A 19,511-nucleotide genomic window follows, 5' to 3' on the forward strand; every position below is an offset into this window, starting at 1 on the left:
AAACAATAAAATTAACTTACAATAAATTTTATTTTGTAAAATATAAATTCTTTGGTAATATTTAACTTTTAACTTTAAGTATTTTTAAGTTAATGCATATGACAACAATATTTTTGAACAGAGCCAACTTTGACGAAAGAGAATAACAGACTTTGTGTTTATTAGCATATTACGGTCATTTGAAATGGGAAAAACAATGTGCGTTAATGGTTTTCATGAAATATTTTTCAATATTAATCATTTAATATGCTTATTCACTTTAACCACACGGTTTAGCGAATATTTTCTTATTTATTACCGAATATCACAATGGAATGAAGATTTCACGGAGACTTAATGAATAATTTAGCGCCCAACTTGTTGAAACACCCAGCTACCCTCCTTCAGGCTCGTATATTTGGCGTTTGCACCTTTTCCCGAATCGAACTGAACGTAATTGGATGGGGGATATAGGAAATGGAAAAGGAGGTTTTCCATATAAATTTTTTCCCCGTTATCCGTGGAAACCTATTGAAAAAGTCCAAGGAACATTTTTCGTTAATTCTCACCGTCGTGGACGGAACTTATCGATTCGATTTTATTGTTTCAGCTGGTCTCGTTCGAACAACCACTTCAACCGACAGGGAATCATGGAATTTGAAGCCGATCCGAGTTATTCAAGCTATACTCTCGAAGAGATGTAAATAACTGGCTTCGGACGTTGCAGTGTCGTCGATTATTTACTTCGCCAGACGGTCCTGAAGGATGGATTCCTGTCGGAATCTTGGGAATGACATTTAGTGTATTCATTCATCATGTATTTGTTATGAAAGGTAAGTGCGGATTAAATAAAAACAGTTTCTAAGTTTATTTCTTGGGAAATATTGATGCAATTATTATTCGTCATCCACATAATTACTGATATACAGACAATAGTTACAAAAAATGTACATAGATACACGGTTTTATGATAATAAACAAAAACTATCTAATTGAATTACATTTACTCTGATATTATGTAAGTTAGGCAACATGTATCGTTGTATACACACATAAATAATGATTAAACAACAACTATTTAAGATCGCTCCCATCAATTGGTATTCAGTATTCGCACAGACCTTCGTAGGTTTCAATTTGATAACACTAATTTACTTGCCGAGTTCACCTCATTGTATGCTCGCCCAGTTTGCCATGGAATATCCACAGTTTGTAAGTCGAATTCATTGCCTAAGCGAATATTACCCACTCTATTCATAGATTTCGTGTAAATACACGAAGTATTTCGAAATAAGAAACAGTTACTGGGGTTGTTTAATATTTCTTCTCTTAAATGTTTTTTTTTATCAAATGAAGGTGACACCGACATTGACAGTGATGTTGACGTTGACAAGGGTACTGACATTGACAGTGACATCGACGTTGACAATGAAACTGACACTGACATTGACATTGACACTGACATTGATATTGACGTTGACGTTGACGTTGACGTTGACGATGACGTTGATGTTGATGTTGACGTCGACGTTGACGTTGACATTGAAAATGACACAGATATTGACATTGACAATAATAGAGACAGATTCACTGACACTAACAACTAAATTTTATGAGCACGATTTGCTTGTTATTTTTCTTAACATATATCCTTAATATTACTGATACATCTCGGAATAAGCGAACGCCTAAATATTTATAACCAGAAACTAGTAAAATATGTTCTAAATATACTTTTTAGTGCTTGTTTTACTAAAAAATACTTAACTGTTTAGCAAACATATTCTAAAAAGCTCGACTGGTTCAAGCAAATTTCAATGAAAAATAACAAATAAATTATGGGGAGTTGATCATGAGTTACTTACGGAGGATACTGTCATTATTATGTTGCGTTTGATGTTTAATAGATGGCGCAACTAAATGGGTTTAATGGCATGCTAGTAAATTTGCTTACGTTTGAACTATATTTTTATCGATATCCTAGAAACAAAAAAAGATTTATTGGGTGAAATTATTGTATTTACGTGAAATTACATCATTTATAATATGGCGAAGTTATTTTTTTGATGAAATGAGTTCTTGACATGAAAAAGCTTTTTTTTTGGTATTTTAAATAGATATGTTTAAATGTTAAAATAATTTTTACAATCTTTATATTACACTGTTGAGTTAATTAAGATAAGGTAATTGTTCACAAATATTAGAAATAATAGATAAAATGTGACTATAAAATAAACAAGTTTTTCAATTATTTCAGTTCATTCTCACAATTTTCATATAATTCTATTATAAAAAGATCTATTATAAATTGTTGATAATTTAATATTTATATAAAACTCGTTGCTTAATAACGTTGTAAAATTGATTTATATAAATTGGAATATGGAAAAAGAGTAGTTTAACCAAATATTGAACTAGAAATTAAAAATATAATGGATAGAAAACTTTCATTATCTCTTTAAATAATACCAATATTATTCTGTTCGAAAATAAATACTAAAATATATGCTGGAATACAGGCTCCAATATTTTAAAGCGAAATTATTATAAATAAAGTTTAAAACGAAAAGTTGAAACTGTCATAACATTTACGGCGTCATTAAAACAACATTTTCATGGTTTATGCTGAAATTTATTGTCACCCAGTCTGATTTTCATAAAATGCATAGACATTTCTCGTTTTTAATGCACTAAGTGTTTGTAGATGGCGCTACTAAACGTTTTTAATAACTATTTCAAATTCCAGTTCAAGAGGAAGAAATAATGTGATAAATTGATGGCTGTTTTATGTCGGAGTGTAATAATTTGACTGTTTTTAGCGGTGTTTAATAAAAAACTGCTTCCTGCAAGCTTAATAACCGAAACAAAAGCCGTTGTATGACGTGAAACTATATTTGTTTCGGAGGAGACTAAAAAGATCGATTCCCGTTTCTTGTCGGCGGCAAAATACGCACGGCCTTTGTCTATAGAACCGTGCAAACCTTAAATAGACAGTTCCACGTCGCCGTGAATGACGAGTAACTCCGAGTAAAAGTTTACTTCACTGAGTTAAAAGCATTTTTTTAACCATAACCTACATTTTTGTTAAAATTGCCTCTTAACGATATTAAAACATTTCGTTCTGTCTCATTTCTTCATTAATATTTTGTTTTTCATAATGTAATTTATTCTAATGAGTTAAGAAGAAAAAATTAAACTATAATAATTCATTATATTATCAAAAATAAGTCTTATCTATTACAAATTATGTAATTCCATGTAAATGCAATTATTTTGCCCAATAAATCTTTTTCTGTTTCTAGGATATTGATAAAATTATGGTTTAAACCTAAACAAAGCAATTCCCATGTTATTAAACCCATATGATAACGCTATCTATAAAATATCACAAGTTGCAAATTAATTGCAATATATAATCATTGTCACTGTCATTGTCACTGTCATTGTCACTGTCATTGTCACTGTCATTGTCACTGTCATTGTCACTGTCATTGTCACTGTCATTGTCACTGTCATTGTCACTGTCATTGTCACTGTCATTGTCACTGTCATTGTCACTGTCATTGTCACTGTCATTGTCACTGTCATTGTCACTGTCATTGTCACTGTCATTGTCACTGTCATTGTCACTGTCACTGTCACTGTCATTGTCACTGTCATTGTCACTGTCATTGTCACTGTCATTGTCACTGTCACTGTCACTGTCACTGTCATTGTCACTGTCACTGTCAATGTCACTGTCACTGTCAATGTCACTGTCATTGTCACTGTCACTGTCACTGTCACTGTCACTGTCACTGTCACTGTCACTGTCACTGTCACTGTCACTGTCACTGTCACTGTCACTGTCACTGTCACTGTCACTGTCACTGTCACTGTCACTGTCACTGTCACTGTTGAATGAACGTTAGAACGTTGAAAAATATAAGAAATCGTTCATTGCCCACTTAACGATCTCTTATATTTTTAAGAATTTATTTAAAGTGCGTCAAATCTTAATTATTACTCAGTTGTCTTTAATATAATTCATCTCAAATTTCATCACTATTTTTAATCAAAATCATCGGGTAATCAAAAATAAATGTACGTCGCGTTGTACGTGTTGTGTTTATACCATTTTTACTCCAAATTTAACCAAAGTACAATATATTTTTCCTGAGCTTGAGGCACTAGCTCATTATCTCACTCCACTGGAAGAATTAAACCGACCAACACAAGAGGATGCTCGAGATTGACCCGCTTCCTGCAGTAAATCGACCGAATTTTTCTCCTTTAAGAGCAAATTCTTTGCGGTTCGTATTGGTGACTCGAGCCAGCAGGATCTTTATAACTTTAATCCGAAATATTAACGTTTATATACAACATAATCGGTGTTTATTCTATAAATAGGCGGAAAAAATGACGCCGAAATTCTTTTGCAAAACGAATGGCTTTTATTCCAGCAGACGTGAGCTTTTAAAATAGATTTAATGACGTTCTAATTGATTATGCTTTCGACTTTTTGCGATGCCTGTGTTTGTGGATAAGCCGATGTTATTCAATAAACTGGGATGCCGATATTTGTGTTTGAGTTGAGTGTGATATTCTGTAGGAATATATTTAATTAGTTAAAACTCTTTTGATTGATAATAAAGCGTGATTAAAACTAATAATTTTACGCGTTATATTTATTGTATTTGATAGTAAATTGTGGGAGGTGTATTAGAAAGTAACACGCATTTTTCAAATTTCAATTTCTTTTTATGGAAACATTAAAAAGATCGAGAATTGGGTATTGATACTCGTATTACTGTCAAGTTTTAGTTTGACAGTATTTCTATTTATATCGCAACCCTTGTATTGAAAAATTTGTTTATAACGTATACAATTTTTAACAGTATTATTAAAAATGTTAATAAAGTGTTATTTGTTTTTCATTTCATATTATTCAAATTATTCTCAACAGCAGCTAATGAGAGTTGTTTTCTAATTGTAATTAAAGTTAGTATAACTAGACTGAAGGGACTTGTAATATTACTACTTCTATTAAACGCCAGCCCGAACTTCATTCGTTAAAATAGTTTTCGTTGTTTTTATACAAAAAATTAGTCTGCTGAAGCTAATAAAGTGTCGATTATTATGATAACAACTCTTAAGAATTCCTTGACTGCAAGAACTCTTGAACTTCTTGAACTATAAGTTTTGTATTCCAGAATAATTTTTTTATCTCCTAATGGGATCGTTACTTTATTTTGTTTGTAGATTATCGAATTGTGCGTAAGTCCAGACTGGTTTTATATTACTTTCTGCTATTTTATTTTTGACATGTTCTTTCTACTTGGACTGTGTTAGCATAAGGAATTATTTGTAAATTAACTATCACTGACAGGTATTTTGTTGTAAGTAAAATTTACGTGACACTGATACTGACAGTTAAAGTATTTTGACTGACTAAAGTATTTTATGAGCTTGAAAATGATGCAGCTACGTTTAATTTGTAAAAATATATAATTTTAAGGTTACTGTTGTTTACACTTACACTGACACTGATACTGACACTGACACTGACAGTAACACTGACACTGACATTGATACTGACATTGACACTGACACTGACACTTATACTGTGTTAGTTTAAGTGAAAACTTGAGATTGAAAATTATGATTGGCAAGTAATTTTTGTTGTAAATTAAATATATGTGGGTACATGTCGTATTTTTGCTTTAACTTTTCTTAGTTCCAATGATTGCCGATAGGCGTTTATAGTTTATTTGTAGCTGTTTCGCTATGGTTGTTTCTAGCAAGCCATTTCATTTTAATTCTTAATATTCCTCGTATTTTTGTGTTCACTAATAGTGTGAATAAAATCAGTTTCATGATTAATATATTAATTTGATAAAATATAATAGAATTTAGTGAATAGTGTATACTTTATTGGAGGTTTCTTTAATATGTGCCAAAGCGAAATATATGGGGAATACAAAATGGATTTTGTTAAGGTACAAAAGAAATGTATCATTTTTTTATATTTATTATATTTATCTCCCCCTCATTTTTGGTTGTTTTTATATTTTTCAGTATTAGTAATATATTCTGACTATTTGCTGAATTTTTTCTTGAATATTGAATATTATCAGATGACAAATCTTATTGAACAACTCGGTATTCCATTCTTTATCTCGAGCAAAGTGAGCAATTCTTCCGTGGTTATTCTACACGATTAACGACGCACAGAAAGGAATTATGACATAGAAGCCGAAAAAAAGTCGGAAATATAACGACCCCGTGGAGGCCATTCGCTCGAAACTAGACTGAGGCAGATAAGGGCGGTCGGGCCCGTATGGCACGGTCATAAAAAACCGACAACGCCGTTAACATATTTATTAGTTTCGCCTGGACTTGTGCCCTCTCACGGAGTCAACCGGCCCAAATTGTTCGGACTACACGACCTGCCAGTTCTCTCCGCAAGCCATAACTTTCGAATTTATGACGCCACTTTACGTTTCTTTCTGGCTTCTCTCGCCCGGGTGGACGTAGGTGCAACCCGCTCCATTAATCTTACGGCTCGGCTCCAATATCGGACTTGAATTTATCAATTTTCGGCGCTTCCGTTGTCGGGAACAATAAAGTCAGCGGCTCCTCCGCCATTTTTTGATTAAAGAGCTACGAACGAGGGATATGTGATACACGTTTACTTTTTGAATAAATTAGTTTGAAATCATTAATAGCTATATAGGACAATTTTGGATGAATTTCATAGAAAATTAATAAGAAATGGTGGAGAATTCGCTCCTCCACCATTTTTTAAAGAGATCAAATAAATTCTACAAATTTCACATAATTCTGCCAACTCAATCTATTTCAAACTAGAATTTATCAGTTTTAAGTATTTTTGTTGTAGTTTTCTGTAAAAATACAATAGAGAATCCCTCAACCAGCGTTATAATTAATGAGAAATGTTTGAGGATCACGATTATCTATCAGAAACTTGTGCCAACACAAGAAAATAATAATAATAATAAACTACACGGAACAACCGGTGTGTAAAAACGTTTGTTTTTTATTCCTTTCGTTCGCTGTTTTCGAAGATGATCCGGGCCGTTACGTCGGACCATTAAACATACATCATCTTTAAAATTCAGTTTGTATTTTTCCCGGAGAACGAGAGGAAGCCCTAAAAAGCAGAAATTACGACTAGCGAAAGACTAAATGGCTTTCAAAGAAAAAGGATTATCCATATTATGCCGTTACACAGAAATGCTTGCGAGATCGTTCCATTTTTCTACTTAACATGGCGAGAAAAAACGCGAATCCAACAGGTCCATTAGCGTGTACGATTTCATTAGTACATCGAATTTTACGATAATTTAGTTTTTTTTTTTGAAGCCGCTACAAAAAGTTAATATTCATTCTCATTCAGTAGAAGTTATATTCCAGATTTGATGAAATACCTTTTATTTAATATCTTATAATATATCGACAAAACTTATTGAACGAGGTAGAATTCCCTAATTCTAATTGACATAAACGTAGCATTTAATATACTAACACTAAATAATCTTGGTTAATATGACTTTCATGGATATTACGGGCAAGTTTATAATTAATCTGTGGTTGCTCCATTCTGACACTGACGAATATTCGAGTGTACCCGACTAATAGCACCGAACACTCCACTCACTACATCACCCTGTTCGCCAAATCCGTTTAAATCCACCGGAAATTTCGTCCAGCAAATAGTTGTCTTCGACAACCACCTGATTACGAGATTCGTTGCGAATTCAACAATTACGATTCGAAACTCAAAATCGTCATCGTTTCTTATTTTGTTCTTGTTTTAATTGCTTGAATCAATCACATATGTTATCTGTTAATTAAAATACGTTGAGTGGTGTATCGACGCTTGTTTTAGTCATACACGAGGGTTAACCAACAACTAAAGAAAATAATAAATATCTAGCTAACTAATGTAAAACAGTTGGAGAATTTACGTACGAGTCTTTAACAATTGAAAAATTACTTCACAATATTTTTAATTTATCTCTGTCATGAAATTGATAATACGTTGTTTGTGTTGTTTAATATTTTTTAATTATAAATATTTATTTCTGTTAAGCGATGGTGACAATGACAGTGACATTAACACTGACTTTGACAGTAACACTGACACTGCCACTGACACTGACACTGACACTGACACTGACACTGACACTGACACTGACACTGACACTGACACTGACAATTATAGTAACGCTGATATTGATATTGAAATTGGCAGTGACACTGGCACTGACATCGACAATGACGTTCAGCTTTTATATGTTTTGTTTATCGAATTATTAATACCTACGTAGAAGTAATATGTAATTCATAATTAAAGTATCTTTTTCATAACTTTGGTTAGTACGAAGCAGATTTTTTAACTATAAATTATAAAAGAAACACTGCAAATATCGTTAAATGATTTTAACAGGTGATTTTGTCGAATCTCTCTATCTTATATTATTACTCTTTGTTCCTACCATCTTGCTTATTGTTGCTTGACCCTCGTATTAGCGATGACATTGAATAGAGAATTATACCGTTGACAAGTTTGGTCCTGAGAATTCGAAGATTAATCGGCTGTAAATTAAGTTCGTAGTTGGAACCGAAACTTATTTCCTATGGGCTTGTTGACATTGTGATGCCGCTCAGTAGACTGGCGGTTTCGTCTCGACTGCTCCTATATAGGGCGTTTGGTTTATTTTGTTTCGCAATTAATTTATAAATAATATCCAGTATATAGTATGTTCTATCTCAGTTCCAAACATTTTTGATCCAATATCAAATATCATTTGCAACAAATTTAACATTTTCACTTAATTCAGATAAAAACGCTACGTTTAGTTCCTGTTTCCTTGGGTGCGATGTTTCCTTCTTTCCGATGTTTCCGATCTTCATTTTCTCCTTAGTTTATTCTACTACTACCTGTACACATATTCTTGATAAAATTAGATTTAATCACTGCATATCCTCTAATGCCATATATGTTACACAGTTAGTATTTTTCTCTCCTCATACATTTTAATCAAATACTCATGTGTATTCTGAACAATTACTAACATATCTCTTTCACATAAATCTTTCACATTCTAAAATACCATTTCCTACAGTTAAAGTGCATTAATTATAAACTCACCTTTAGACTATATAAAATTGTTGAACGTATTTTCAAAGAATTTTATTAATTTGTAACTTAATTTAAATAATAGATGAAACCAAGTACCGATCAATATTTTCGACTAATTTTATTTAATGTTTCTGATGTTCCTTTCAGGTGAAGTGATCGCGTGATGGCCGGCGAGCCCCATGGCTCACCACAGGGAAGTAACATTACCAGTACCACCCCTACTTCCATCATCAGTAGTACTACGACCGATCCGAGGGAGTACTACAAGACTTACGATGTTATGACAGGGGTTCGCATAGCGGCCACTCTGGGCAGCTTCTTTGGACTCATGGTACTCCTCGTTCTATATAAATCAAAATCAAAGGTAAATCGATAGTTTCGTTAATTTTTGATCAGCATCGGTTAAATTATGATGGATCATTACCCACTTTTTTGAAGTGAATAGCTTTAGAAGTATAATCTAATTTTGGGGAATTTACAATAGATATCGTATGTAATATATCTTAACACATTGTCTTGAATTATTCACAATTTGTTATTTTATGATATACCGTTTCTATATAACGTTATCTTGGTTCACTTTTCGTCATTATTTAGTTACTTTAATATAAGTTTGTTTTAACAATACACATGTTCAATATAGTTGTTGATTAGTTGAATTAAATAAAAAAGACTGCAATTGTAAGGCATCAATGTTTTAGGACTTAAAGATTTAACGTGATTCGTGAAGTAATCTTTTAAGTTGTGGACTACTGTTATTGAATAGCAAATAAGATATTAAGGTTTTAAAGTATATTTGGTTTCGAAGTAGCCAGATCTGTTAAAAATTCAACGGAAAGCTTGCACATTGTTTAACGTGGTCCTTTGAGCTGGATATAAGTTTTAATAGTGATTTTTCTGATTTAAAAAAGCGCTGATAAAAAGGCAAAAGGTCTATATATCGATTTGGAGATCTTGGCATGATGATTTTGATGCAGTTGAAGACCATGATTGGCAGGTGTGTGGAGATTTTAAAAGATTGAGTATGTTGCTTGAGAAACAAGCTAAGTTAACCGAATTGACTTGTTTTGAGTCTATAGGATAGCAGAGACCGAGAAAATTACTGGACAAAAAAGAGTTGGCCGCCAAAGGAGTTTAAACTTGACAAACAGAACGTGTTACCAGAAATATTACACATAGGACTGGGATTGATAGAGAAGAAATTATCAAAAAAGCTAAAGCATTACGAGCTTTAGGTTGCCTAAATAATCTAAATGTGTCCTTATTATTATCTTATTATTATTACCTATTTCTTATTCCTATCTCGACTAAAGTTTCAAGTCTTTTCTTTTTATTTTAATATAATAACTCTAAATTTAATTACCCAGATTGTCAAAAAACGTGTTGTCGATAAAGAAGAAGTTACAAGACATAAAGTTTACGTCAGATAAACTTAAAAAACTCTTAGATTTTTTTTGCAGATTAGAGTTGTTTAACCTATTATTGGATATTGAGCTGTTTGATCAACAATGTTGCTTTTCTATTAACTTCCGTGTTATGTACGATCCGCTGCCTAACTCCGGTCTAGCCCAGTCCATAAACTGATAAATAAAAGCTTTACACAACCGGACCGTGTGTGATTATGAAACTTTTCCGAACTTTGTCTTTCGACGGTTGGAGTTTGCGGCCTACATGACAAAATCCAATAGCGACGACCTTGTTATTCTATGGAAATTTGCGCGACCGCCCGACTGTTTACAAGAAGATCCCGTTTCGCAGTAAACAAATCCACGGAATTCATTTTTGTTGTCGTGGCGAAATATGGTTTCCCCTTGACGTGGAGCAAAGGTCGCCGAAGATTTGCGACATGGGGCGGCTATAAATTCAAGCCACTCGTCAACAATTAATCAGTGGGTGTTGCTAGCAGAAAACGTACTCGTCTTTTTCTGTTATTTTTATCGAGCTTAGAAGACAAACATATGCTAAGTTGTTTTGTTCAAATTTGGGGATGTTGAGATGCATATACTAACTTTTACAGCATAACCAGAGTTGGACACTGTTTGAGTTACTTGTAATTGAAATACGTAATTGAAATATAAATACCGTCATTTGTATTTCATTTGTATTTCAATTACTTCTTAAAAATGTAATTTGTAATTGGTATTTCAAATAATTGATGCTGCATAAAAACATATTTTGTATTTGTATTTCAATTATACCTTGAAAATGTAATTTGTAATTTTTATTTCAAATAAGTGATGCTGATGTACTTTGTATTTATTATTTCAAATACTTATACAAAAACATATTATGTATTTGTATTTCAATTATTCCTTAAAAAGGTAATTTCTAATTTGTATTTCAAATAAGTGATGCTGATGTATTTTGTAATTATTATTTCAAATACTTATACAAAAATATATTATGTATTTGTATTTCAATTATTCCTTAAAAATGTAATTTGTAATTTGTATTTGAAATAAGTGATGCTGATGTATTTTGTAATTATTACTTTAAATACTTATACAAATACATATTTTGTATTGGTATTTCAGTTACTTCCTATAAATGTAATTTTGAATTTGTATTTCGCTACTCACTCACAATAACTCACGCTGATGTATTTTCTAATTATTATTTCAAATACTTATACAAATACATAGTTTCTCTTTATTTGTACATAATTTGTATTTCAAATAACTGAACTGATGTATTTTGTAGTTAGTATTTCAAGCACTTATTGCTTCAAAATACATTTGACCATAAATATATTTTTACAGAAAATAATGCTCGATAGCTTTCGTTAGCAAAATAGCAACGGCTAAATATGTCAATCTAGGTTGCGATGCAACAGACCGTATTTATTGTTTCCTAAATGTAAATGCTTTCTTTATTATTTGTTTATTTAAATGTTTGAATGTGTACCTTTATATTAGTCTAAGGCAGTTTAGAAGTACAAAATATTTACGACCTATTCAGTAAATTACAGAAAAGGACTTGTAGTAAAGTAACTTGGATAAACATAAACATTTGTTCATCGCGATCTTGGTTTTCTCGAATAATGTAAATAGTGTACATTTTCTGTTAATACTGTATATTGTGCTATCATTATTTCCATTAAAAATAAGACACAGAACCACTGTAAATTCACTGATTTAACAGAGGGCTTGATCCAAACTTCCATAGCACTAAATTCAAGTTATTTCCTCGACTTTGAAGCAGTTCTTGATTATTTGCAGACTGAGAAAGCATTAGAAGATCCGACCTTCACCGCAGCCGCTGTGGCCGAGGCGGAAGAAGAAGAAAGACAGATCCAGCTAGCGTTAGAAGCCACCGCGTACCAGCAACTGAATCCCAGACGGGCAAGTCGAAAATCGCTGGACATCTCCAACGGGTCCCACAGTCACCGGGGTTCCGCCAGGTTCTCTTCGGTGGGAGGTAAACGATGTAAATACACATTTTCTTTTTCTCTCCCTTTATATATATAAATATATCTATATGTGTACATCGTTATGTCTCGTCCCGAAGCCCTAATATCCGTTATCTATCGAACGAAACGCGGTCTCGTCGAAAATATACGAAATTTCCTCATTAAACGATAACATCTAGTCGGCCTGGACCGTTTAAGCATGGCACACTGCAGATAAGCAAACAGGCGGCCGTTCTAACGACGGAAATATCCAAACGAACCGTTTTGCTTTTCTTTTCGGGTGATGTAAAAGAAAATCTAAATTTCTTACATCCCTTTCCGGTCTTTTTTATTACTGATTGAAAAGATATATATATATATATATATATATATATATATATATATATATATATATATATATATGTATTATTGTTAAATAATATCTATAGTTTGTCGTCTTCTTGTTTCTGTCATCTTCAGTGTTGTTTTCAGTGTATTTTCGATACCATCATCGACCTTATCTTTGCTCTTTTCTCTTCTATTTTATTTGCATCATCAGTTTCGTCCTCCTTCATCTAGTATGCTGAAAGAATAGGCATGAATCATATTTTGGCTACCATTAATATACTTGGTTTTAGTGCTGTGTGGATAGTAACTCTGATATCATATCTTGGATTAATAATTTTTCCTTGGGAGGTGGTATGTGGAAGAAGTTGATAGTAATTATAAAATGTGTGCCACTGATATTACTTCGTTTGGTTAAAAGAATCCTGAACATATCATATGTTATTTGTTGGCATATGTCTTGGTCTATCTTCATTATCTATCACGTACTTACTTTATCTGCATTTTAATAATTGGTTTATCCATCTTCAACTAGATAAATATTGTTGGATATGTTTTACGAAATTTTGTATAGTTACACAAACGTAACACTTTATCCTGGACCTATAATCTTTGTTTTAAGGTTACAGTAGCTTACTGGAACCTCCTGTGAGAACCAGTCCAAGACTACCCTGTTTCGTAGACGAAGATTCCCCTCAAGAAGATAATGCTTCCTTGTATGAGGACGTTTATTATAATAGGTGAGTTTTGCATCGATATCCTTCATTTTTTTAAAATTAAATTTGATTATTTTAACTCTACAGCCAATTGGACGTCCCTAGACGTCCTAGCAACATCACTTGCTCGTCCTCGGGCAGCTCCTATCTCGAAAGGCGTGACTCCGCCGTGACCCTAGGGTTTCCAGCGCTGCCTGCGCACAAATACAAGTCGTCCCGACGTCAATCTTCACCCGTACCCGAAATCTACGACTTCTATTATCCCATCGATATACGGGTGACGCAGCCGACCCCTGGTGGATCGCCCTGCGGCAGCGACAGGGCCATCTACGACCGCGTGGTCGAACCGCCGAATTTGAAACCCAGACTGGCTCCGTTGGCTTCCATAAGCAGCTGTAATAGTTCCTTAGGTAAGTCTTGGAAGTCTTGGTCAGTATTAGAATTAAAGGCACCATTGTAAAGGAAGAAAGTCTTTTCCTCTCTCATATTAACGAATCGGGTGGCAGAAAAGGGTAATAGGTGCAACCTTCTGACATTCACTGACAAACACTTTCTCAGCCATACAACTAGAATACTTGGAGAAATTTATTGAAGTATTGAAAATCATTGCTGCAGATTAACAATTTAGATTAACAATTGTTACCATTTAAGCCAACAATTGTTAATATAGTAAACTTTTACCTACTTTAAAGTCCATAATTTAGATATTAAATATAAAATATAAAAGCACGAAACAGTGACTGGGAATAACAGCTGACTGCATATTATAATTTGTATTTTGCCTCTGAAATAAAAATAGTTAAAATACTATAATTTGTGTTTTAAATACAGAACTTAAAAGTATTTTGTTTTTCGTATTTTGTATACATGCCAGATAGTATTTTGTAATTTGTATTTTAATTACAGTAAAGGATGTATTTTGCTCAGCTCTGTGTACAGATATTTATTGTATTTTTCATTTAGATGTATCAGTTAAGTTAAAAACGTTTTATTGATGGTTCACACGAACGTTCCATAAAACTAGTAAATTTGATTTCTTGATTAATTAAATTGATAAAGAAATTCTGGGTCTAGAAGAAAGTATTGTCATTTTTTATTGTTATATGTACACATTGCATGTAATTAGTGGAACTTTTGAACTTCCATAAACTCTGGAATAAGGAAGTCATTAATAAAATTTCGAAGGAATACACTGAGGTCTTAAACTTCTACATCTCAGCTAGGATGTTTAGAGTTAAACCAAAAGAAACTTACTCAAGATTGACAGAAACAAAAGCAGGTGTACTGCGAGATAGTGTTTTGGGTGCTGTTCGCCTACTTTATACATGTGACATTTCACAAACAGAACATGTTAGTATAGCTACATTTGCTTGTAACACTGCGGTAATTGCTGAAACACTTGGGACAATATTGAAGAAGTAACTAGAAAACTATAATACGCAAATAATAATATAAATAAGTGGGCTCAGGCCTACAGGAATTACTAGAAATTATTATACCAATAACTTTGTATTCCAACTGGCATAGAAGAAATTAAGAGATTGCCTACGAGATATAATATATATAATAGAATAATTAGTACGCAGACTCAAGAGAACCGTATGATCTTGTGTGGTTTTGTGTTGAAGTGTGCTAAATGGTAAAAACCCTGAAAAGTGCGTGTAATTTAATATAATTTTATTACAAAAGAAACAAAAGAAATATATGTATACAATTAAGTTTTGTGATCTTTTAGCCTTTTAGAGCTTTAAATTTCTTGTAAAATACCAATATATCTAAGATAATATTTAATCTTTGCCATACTTTATCCTTACTATAGACTTATTAGTCAGTTTTCTGTTGGAATGGTGGGGGCGCCGGGATGATGTTAATCTTCATTCGATTTTTAGGTACCGAGTACCCGGATTGCGAGGGATTGCCGTACGCCTGCGACACCTATCCGGACGAAGAGGATGAGAACACGGAGAACGGCGTGGATCCCTTCGATACGGACAGTGATGTGAATAGTGAGGAGGGTGCATGCTACGATAAAAGAACTACTGTGTGCGTGTTGTCGAACGAAACGTCCCCCACCATCAGCGCGGACAGTCGGAGGTACCTCCCGCGTGCCCCTCGTCACCCCCACGTCCTTCTCTCATACTTTCGTATCTTTCAGACAACTAACCACGGAGGAAACCCCACTCACCGTCAAACTGGAGATGGGCAAGCCGTCGAAGTCATCCTCCACCATCTTCGAGGCGACCAGGTTGCCGCAGATATCCCTGACTGACGTTCACAGACTATCCATGTCCAGCGGGACCCTCGAGAAGAAATGCTCCTGGACCCAGGAGACTCTGTTTTGAAGGTGTTCAATCTCCATATTTAAATATAGGTAGATCGAGGGCTATCTAGTAGCGTGCCGGTGGTAATAATTAAAAAAACAGGGTAGAACAATGTTTACATCAATCAATGTTTAAATCAAACCCATCTCGAGCATTGTTTAGTTGAAGATCAGCTTGTGTGGCCTAGACGAGTTTAGAAACGACTCATTCAGGATAATATACAATGGTGTTCCGTTCTTTGATGTTAGGTAGTTCAGTGGTGGCAGGAGGGCGACGTTTGGGGACCTGAAGGTCTCGTAGGGACGAGATGGAAAGCCATCTGACACTCGAATCCTTTGAGGTACTACCAGTTTCATAACTAGATTGAATATGAAACTTCCATACACATTTTTCAATTATACAGTTGACTAAAAAAAGTTTTTAAAAATATATTGTACATAGATTACAATATACTATCATCTTAAAAAAAATTATTTAAAATACATTTTAAATTACTAAAATGAGAATGTTAGGTGCTTATTTTGTTGGAATTACTTTTTCTTCTCTTTTTGAAGTTTCTTTTTTCTTATTATTCTCTGTGAAGCCACTAACAGAGTCTCCATCTTTTACATACCCTTATGACACATTATACTTGTAAGACGTGGGCTTCAAGGCTTACTAGATAATCAAGAATTTTGTATTTACCTAAAGTATTAGTTAAAATAAGTTCTCAGTTAATAGCAACCCTGTCCTTTTTTTCGTACTCAAAAGAAAGTCTTTCCTCTCCATTAGACTTCCAATATATTAAGACTTAAGCTTTTATAAATTGTTTCATTAAGCCCAACTGTACGCGTATTGGTGACAGAAGAATTTTTTAAGTATCTACTAAAGTTTTTTTCACGCAAAATGCTCTGGTCGTCAGAATTTTTCCTATTCGATCAATGATCTCTTTGTCTGCTATCTCACTTAACCATAAAACTTTCTTTTTAATTTTGTATACATTGTACTATATTTATAAAATAATTTTTTTTGTAGATAGTTAATTAAAAAACAACATTTGACATAGACGTTGCTAAGACGATAATGTGTTGTTGCTTATTGAACAAAATGTAAAATCAAGATGACTTCTATCATCTCTCAAATGACTTTGAGCTCTGATTATTTTTGTACTGCTACTGATATAATACTAATACCTAGACAATTTTTCTACTACATTTTAGTGTCATCCAGATCAAGTCTTCATTTTTAATGAATGTTTTTTTTTTGATACAAACTCCTTTAGACTTTTAGGATCACATTTTTGGAATATCTGCATTTCGATAATTGTTAAAATTGTAAAAAATCCTATACCTACCCTTCCTAATGTGATATCAAAATATATCTGTCTATTTTACTGAAACTAAGTAATTATATGGAATTTTATTTCTTATGTTATATATAGTTCTGAGTATGGTTTGCATAGTTTAATATCATAAAGATTTTTCGCTTATTTTTTTTAAACTGCATAATTTCTAGGGTTATGATTCCTGTAAATTTTGTTTACCCACTCGAGGTATTGAGCAAAATTCATCAGATAACATCATTACAATAATATGGTTGTATTTTAGTTAATTGTTTTCAAAATGTTTAGATTTTGATTATATTGAACAGATAATATTAATGAAATTGAGGAAGCTTTTATTTTTTTAGTAACCGTTTCTAACAAAATGAGTAATTAAAATGATTGAGTTCGAACGTTTTCCAAAGTGGCAGTACCTCAAGAATATTCAGTGTCAAAAACAATTAATATCAAATATAGTTTGAGGTTTTGTTTCAGCTTGCCTTTTTGTTTGGATAAAATATGCAAAAAAATCGTAGACCAATATCCAGACAATCCAGTCATCTATTTTAAAAACGTTCACAGTAAGATCTCCAAGGACCAAACCTGTGATAGGGTCCTTGGATTATTTCATTACCTAGTCCACGGTAAGATAGTAACGCATCCAGACATCCCCATTTCGCATATTTTGCATAAACCAGAAGGCCGGTTTTACTATATCGTTAATCAAAAGCGAACATATCAATTTTAACTAAACCAGAGTTACAGTGTTAGAGCAAGAGAGTAGCAATAACTGTCATAAAACAATCAAAACATATTTCACGGGATAAACTAATCAAAACCTATTCAGATCGTGGCATCAACAATGTTTCGTTATCAATATCATCGATATATCTTACTGGCAGACGAAAAAATCCAACTGTTAGTTAGGCAGGGTACTTAACATTGTAAAAAAACTCGATGTTTATATTTTTTGTAAATCGCGTCCCCTTCATGGGGTGGGACGTCTCCCTATTACTTCTGTAGTCTCTAAATATATTGTACAATCTGTTGTATATTACGTGTATTGTATATTTTTTAACATGTATAGATTGACGACGGACATAATGATTAACAAAGATGATGACAAAGTAATTATACTGTTTACGTTGTTGTAGTTTTGTTTTATAAGATGTGAGATTTTAATGCAATAAATGTATTGTTGTTTAAATAATATATTATCGTGTTTTATTTTAATTTTTTTTGGGTCTTGTTTCAACAAGGTTTGAACAGGTTTTGTTGCTTTATTTCATATGCTGTATTCAATGTATTGCTATCAATTTGTTAGTCTCTGCAGATATATTTTAATTTATTTACTTGAATCAAGTTATCGCCAGGCTATTTTCCTGTTCAAATAAAGTTTTTTTTCAGTAGGCTTTGATCGAGATTTTGTTTCTTAATTTTTTAGATGACTGTCTGTTATATTTTGTCAACTTGAGCCAGAATATTACTAGCGCGTTTATTTATAATCTTTCGAAATTGCAGATTAATAATTTTAAAGCTGTTAACAAATCACTGCAGCTTTCTGCTTTAGACATAATATTACTAGTTGAGCCATGTTTGTCATTTTAAATAAGCCTTTAAATAGGTTTTAACCAGATCAATTGAGTTATTAATGTGATTTTTAGGCTTCTACAGCCGGTCTATTGTATAAATATACAACATAATATTACATTTTTTTGCAATAATATTCTGAAAGGGTCCCAATTTAAGCCTAGTTAGTTGTAAATATTCAAACCTTCAGAAATATTAATAGATTATTTTAGTCGTATGATTAAAAAAGTTTTTGTTTTATTTGAAGCTTTATCGTCGGTTGCTGCTACTTATTCTCATCTTCCATGTAATTTATATATTCCATCTCGAAAGCATGTCGAAGGTATTTTCATAAATAGTGAAGTGTTGAACGAGTGGTTATCAGAAAGAGTAAAGTCTGGAGAATATGGCGGGTAGGGTAGGTAGCACTTCTGATTTGAATGTTTCTAAGTATGTTTTTACCGGTTTTGCAACATGTGGTCGAGCGTTATCATGCTGAAGAATAACTTTGTTGTGTTTAGGTTTGTATTTCAGCCGTTTCTGACGCAGTGCTCGTCGCAAAGATATTAAATGTAGTCGATAGAGATCCCCATTGATGGTTTCGTTAGCTATTAGAAAGTCATAGCATATCACACCAAACTGATCCCACCAAATTCAGAGTGTGGATATAGGGCTTTGCCTTTGTCATTGCCATGTCATTGTCAACAAATCATAATCAGAAATGAAAATAACTGGTATATATGGC

At 32.9% G+C, this 19,511-nt stretch overlaps 1 protein-coding gene across 2 annotated transcripts; it reads left to right on the top strand.

Annotated features, from left to right (window-relative positions):
* The first annotated feature begins 590 nt into the window (after window positions 1–590).
* Window positions 591–18,409, top strand: LOC143205077 (uncharacterized). 2 transcript variants are annotated; one of them, XM_076418137.1, is made up of 7 exons: window positions 591–812; window positions 9,275–9,491; window positions 12,346–12,553; window positions 13,483–13,600; window positions 13,664–13,986; window positions 15,466–15,670; window positions 15,732–18,409. In XM_076418137.1, the coding sequence occupies exons 2-7, from the start codon at window positions 9,291–9,293 to the stop codon at window positions 15,916–15,918; spliced, it is 1,242 nt and encodes a 413-aa protein (XP_076274252.1). In that variant the 5' UTR covers window positions 591–812; window positions 9,275–9,290; the 3' UTR covers window positions 15,919–18,409. The 2 variants fall into 2 exon arrangements, with proteins under 2 accessions (XP_076274252.1, XP_076274253.1); XM_076418138.1 differs by having other exon boundaries at window positions 12,346–12,544.
* The last annotated feature ends 1,102 nt before the right edge of the window (window positions 18,410–19,511 follow it).

The sequence above is a fragment of the Rhynchophorus ferrugineus genome, unplaced genomic scaffold (assembly GCF_030347505.1).
Source record: "Rhynchophorus ferrugineus isolate W39M unplaced genomic scaffold, kcgeb_rfMv2 rfM11, whole genome shotgun sequence".
Classification (NCBI taxonomy): Eukaryota; Metazoa; Arthropoda; class Insecta; order Coleoptera; family Curculionidae; genus Rhynchophorus; species Rhynchophorus ferrugineus.